The sequence below is a fragment of the Peromyscus eremicus genome, chromosome X (assembly GCF_949786415.1).
Source record: "Peromyscus eremicus chromosome X, PerEre_H2_v1, whole genome shotgun sequence".
Taxonomy (NCBI): Eukaryota; Metazoa; Chordata; class Mammalia; order Rodentia; family Cricetidae; genus Peromyscus; species Peromyscus eremicus.
In genome coordinates, this window is record NC_081439.1 from 116,028,631 (window position 1) to 116,034,014 (window position 5,384).

General features: G+C 42.8%; 1 protein-coding gene across 1 annotated transcript; it reads right to left on the minus strand.

Annotated features, from left to right (window-relative positions):
* Positions 1 to 3,611: 3,611 nt before the first annotated feature.
* Positions 3,612 to 5,150, minus strand: Gpr101 (G protein-coupled receptor 101). The gene has a single exon (XM_059250160.1). The coding sequence runs from the start codon at positions 5,148 to 5,150 to the stop codon at positions 3,612 to 3,614; it is 1,539 nt and encodes a 512-aa protein (XP_059106143.1).
* Between the last annotated feature and the right edge of the window lie 234 nt (positions 5,151 to 5,384).

The window sequence follows — 5,384 nt, forward strand, 5'->3', positions numbered from 1 at the left end:
TTGATTTTATATTCTATACATTGAAGAAAACAGGTATACCAGTGCCAGGTGTACTGTGGAGAACTGCCAGCAAGGACTTCAGCCAAGTTGATACTTTAGTTCACATCGATTACCAGTAGTACCAGAATTAAGTTCTTGCTTGTCATGTACCAGGTATTTAAGGAATGAAGGTCAACTCTTCCTGCCACACTGGTGATCTTGGAGCCATCTTACATATCCTGTAGTATACACTTTTAAAGGTAAATAAATGTACTATGTTCTACTTCAAGAATTGTGGATCACATATAGAATACTGCATGCATTTTACTAACTAACTTTACATGTACACATCACTCACTTTTTACTGATGACACTAGCTATGAACACATACAATCTAATATCTAGCACCTTATCTCCAAGAACACATTTTATATACAGTTAGAGCTTACAATTAGAAGAAATACCACAAAAGAGCACAGCACTGACACAAGACAAAAGTACCAATTTTCAACAAAGTTGTAACAGATGAAGAGGGGAAAAATCCACTCAAACTTGAAGCACCGAACTAAAACCAATCTTGTTTTTGTCTCTTTTAGAGCAAAAGAAATACAGCTGTTCATCTTCACACAGCAAATCTCCTTATATGTACAAGTTGCTGTGTTTTCCCCTTAGTGTGTATACTCTTAAGATATGGAGGCTTTGGGAGGCAATGATGGAAACCTAACTCCTATTGGCAACCTTCATGTTCCTTGAGGATTCTTACCCTACTTACCAAAAAGCAGTGAACTTGCCAGTGACCTGGCAGTGGCCATGTTCAGTATATTTGAGTTTCCCTATTTCTTCCTCTAACCAGTTTTGTTGCTTATAGCCTAAGTGTGCTAATATGCATGTTAAATATTTGCCATAGAGGAAGCTATCATATGTAATTGGAAAGGTGTCTATTCTTCCAGGGTTTTAGGCTCTAGTCTGTTGTCTCCAGCTCATGCTTCTGCCTCCTCATACCTAAGCTTGGGAGTGGTTTAGGGCCTTCAGGGGCCCAGAATAATCAAAATGGAGACACAGTTAAGTAGGGAGAGTGTCTAAAGCCCTGACTGACCAGACGTCTTAGCTTGGCTCTTAGCTTGCAGCCGCTTGTTAAATCCTCTCTCCATGCTAACCAGAAGTCCTATTGTTCATTAAAAGAAAATGTCATCAAGACAGAATACCTTTACTTCAAGGGTTGTCCTTTCTACCCTATTTTCAAAAGGTCTTCACCTTTGAAGAATCTGATTTCCAAAGAATGAACAGTGAATAAAAGAGGGAAAGTCGGACTGTTTTAGGAGCAAGTGAGTCTCAGCACCCTGGAAGATGTTGTGTGTGTTGTCAAATGGACTTACCACACTTGTACAGGTTCTGGTTCCATTTGGATTTTGGGTTTTGGCAAACAATTCTCTTTGTTACACATTGAAGGGGTTGAGCTTTAAAAATAAAATAAGAAGTTCAGTTTCAACAAAATGTTGGAAACACATTTGAAATCCTGTTTTCTATGTAAGTATATAAGCATTTCTACTGATAGTATAGACATTGCCACCTTTGAACTCCTCTGTTTCAAACCTGTAAGGAAATACCCCTTGCCCCACAAGAAAACTGATCAAATAAGCCACTTCACCCAGGTATCTTTTAAGGATTGGCCAATATAATTTTAGCAATAAATCAATGTAATAAATTTTTGAATATTAATTTGCTATATCAATATTGATGGAAAAATAAATGGTGATGTGAGGGTTAATTTTAGATACCATGCCTTGTCTGAGATTACCACAAGTTCCAAATTAGTGGAGTTGAAGTTGATAAAGTTCTCATGGACATAATGATCTGACAGGTCAGTTCAAAAGTATTTAGTTGAATCACCTCTCCTGCATTCTGAATATGGTAATCCCACATCCACACACACACACTTATTCACAGCCATTTACCTCTCCCCCTTTGAGAAGTTGATGCTGGAATCTGAGGAGGAAGAGATAACATATAAATGAATGAAGAATGTTAACCTCTGACTATGGCTACCATCATGTACAACCTCCTGTTTAATCATTTTTAATCAAATAGCCCTCCCTTTTCCCTCCTCCCATCTTAACAGTAGGTATCTGCTTCAACAACACTTGCTTACTAGTTGTTGGTTGCATGTTATTTTGTCTTTAAATATGTCCTGTGCTCTCTGAAATATGTTAGCTCTGTCCTTGCCCAAAGTGATTTCCAGGTTTGATATTTTTAAACTTTACTTCGGTATTTGCCCTGGGGGTAATTTTCATATTACAAGAGGTGTGTTTCAATAGTAAATCAAAAAGATATGCTTGATTCAGATGCTTTGATCTTCAGATTCTTTGGAATAGTTCAAATATTTGCTAGGTATTATGAAACAATCCTCTCTGTCATTTCTGCATTTGTGCAGAGAACTTACAAGTTTTAGAGAGAGCCACAGGTTGAAAAGTTGTGTGTGCCTGGAGGAAGGAACATGTTTATCCTCATATGGAGAAACTAGTTCATGTTTATTAGGTTATAGAGATAAAAGAGACTTCTTATGGACATAAAATTCATTGGCAGTGTGAGTTTTCTAGAACTTGGACCATTAATACTTGAATTTCTTTTTTTTAAACCTGAAAATTTGTTTAACCCAAACATCAATTTGAAATAAAAGAAAGTAAAACACAAGTGGTTGGTAGACATCTAGAGAATTCTCATGAGCATTCCAACTCGGTCACAGAAGGGAAATAGTAAACTACTGGCTTGATTTCTTTCCTGCTGTTACTCCAATAGGAGACAGAAAATATTTGTGTCACTTGACAGTTTTCCATTTGCACAGAGGTCAGTCCCAGCCCATGAGGAATCCCAGGGTAGGGGAGGATGGAGAAAGAGAGGAGAGAGAGAAAGAGAAAGAAACACACAATTGTTTAGCTCCATGGATACGACGTATTTCTCCATTTCTTCCCTTGAACTAGCTCTCCATTTCGTGTATGCCCTTTTCTGGATCCCTTTAGAGGACCTAGACGCTTTCTTCATATTCTAGCTGCACAATCCCCCTATGTCAAAGTTTGTATTATAGTCTCTGCACCATATTGTGGGGCTCTTCAGTACAGAAATCTGCTCCTACGATGATCAGTCCGCCTAGCTGTGCTTTTCGGACTCCAAAAGTGATTTGATCAGTTGCTTTTCTTTCAGTTGAACACAATACGTAGCCCCAGCCCATGAGTTCCTGACCTGAAGGCCAAATAGTTCTTATGTCCACAGGCATCACTTTCCCTTTTACTCAGAGCTAAAGCTGCTATGTTGTAGCTCTGAGGAGGCAGGCAAAATACCAAGAATAGTTCCAAACCAGGTAGCCCTTGTTTTAAAAAATTTGGAGCCTAATATGTACATATTTGATAGGAATCCTCAAGTCCACTCTTTGACGGGCTTATACCTTTCAGGAAAGATCCAAGTCTCTACTTCTTCCTTATATTTACCTGCCTTGTGGTGGACAAGGATGCATGTACAACACCTTTGCCTGAAATGGTAAGGATTGGCACTAATGAGATTGTGGGTGGTGTACTGAAGAGAAAGCTGCTCTTGTTTTCTGTTTTGTGGACAGTGAAAAGTTTGCCTTAGAACTAACTTTAAGGTGAAGTAGCAGAATCATGGGAGGGGACGACCTTGCCTTCAGTGCCTCTCTCTGTGCCAGCTTCAGATTCATGCAGGTCAGGGTGGCTGTCTTCTGTAGAGGGCTTTTTCTTACAGACAAACTTCTTCAGTACCTCCTGGATTTCCTTCTTGATGGACTTGTGCATGTAACCATAGACATAAGGGTGGATGCAGCACTGCAGGAAAAAAAGCCAGATTATTATGGTAATCACCCACTGGGGGACCTCGGTTTGGACATCCACCCACACAGCCAGCACAGCTAGAGAGCAGTAGGGCCCCAGAGATATCACATAGGAGAAAATGATGAGGAAGATCACTCTTGCAGCTTTGCACTCATAGCATGGGGGCAAAGGTGGGTTGCTGTTGCTGTTACGACGACTGGGTGGAAAGCTCTCTCGGATGTTCATGGCCTCGACATCATCCTCACTGAAATGAACGTCATCCATGCCGAACTCTATGTCATCTTCACCCAAGTCAATGTTGCACTGATTGACCTCCATTCGGCCAGTGTCTGCCTTCATGCTGCTCTCCTGAACTTCACTGCCGACTTCCAGATCCTCCATGCTGCCGTTACTGACCTCTTCAATGCCCTTGGACTCAGCAATACCTGCACTTAAATCAGGGCTTCTTTCTCTGGCCTTCATGATGATGTCTCCAGCTTCCATGGGACTCTCTTCCACCTCGATGCTGCTTTCCTTAGTCTTGGTCTGACCTTCACCTTGGCACAGGAGTTCATTCTCATCCTGGCACTCATCCCTCTTCATTATTCCCCGTTCATTCTCAGTCTTCACAGAGTCCTTGACTCTCACCCCCAAGCTGCGGCTCTTGACGTTGTACAGGAGAGCATGCTGCCGACGTGCTGCACCAAACACCACAGTGTAGCAGGCAATCATAACCACCAGTGGAACGACGATGAAGAATATCACAGTGACAATGGCATAGCTTGGGCTGGCTCCCCAGATCATGGAACAGAGAGCATTACGTTCATCAAAAGTAGCCTGGCCCCAGCCATAGAGAGGAGGTGTGCTCTGCAGGACAGCCAAAATCCAGGTGCCATAGACGAGCATATAACCACGTCGGTGGGTCATCTTGGATGGGTAGGAAAGAGGGTGGATGATGGACAGGTAGCGATCTATTGACACCACCACAATGGTATTGACACCAGCAAAGGCAAATAGGTGGGTGAGGCTAACCAGGGCCGTACAGAAGTGGATATTGAGAGGCCAGAAGGCAGGAATGGAGGTGGCCATCACCCAGGGGGCCACGAGAACAATCTGCAGCAGGTCAGTGACGAGGAGGTTAAAGATGAGCCTGTTGGTCACCTGCAGCAACTGTGGCTTACGCTGCAATACATAAGCCAGCACTATATTGCCCACAAAGGATACACCAAAGAAGACGAGCAGCACAGTGGCTCGGATGATGCCGTGAGCTAGACTAATAGGCATCTTGGAGAGGGGCATACACGGTTGGCTGCTGTTGTTCTCTCGAGTGTTGTTGGTGCAGGTGGGTGTCATGGTGATGGCAGGCAGGCGGGAGACAAGGTGCAGCTCAGTCTCTGCACCAGTGGGCAATGAGATGCGCAGACTGCACACTGTCTATAGTGAGGACGAGAGAAACACGTGGGCAGGGTTAATGCCTTGCAGAGACAAGCCTCTGAGACCAGTAGCATCACTATAGGACCCCTCCCTTAGACCCCTGCGCAGTCCCAACCCCAATCAAAGCAGTTTCTCTGGCTCCTTTTCTAACTC

What these genes read in the sequence shown, in the direction of transcription:
- Gpr101 (XM_059250160.1), bottom strand. Translation starts at nt 5,150, where the DNA reads ATGACACCCACCTGCACCAACAACACTCGAGAGAACAACAGCAGCCAA.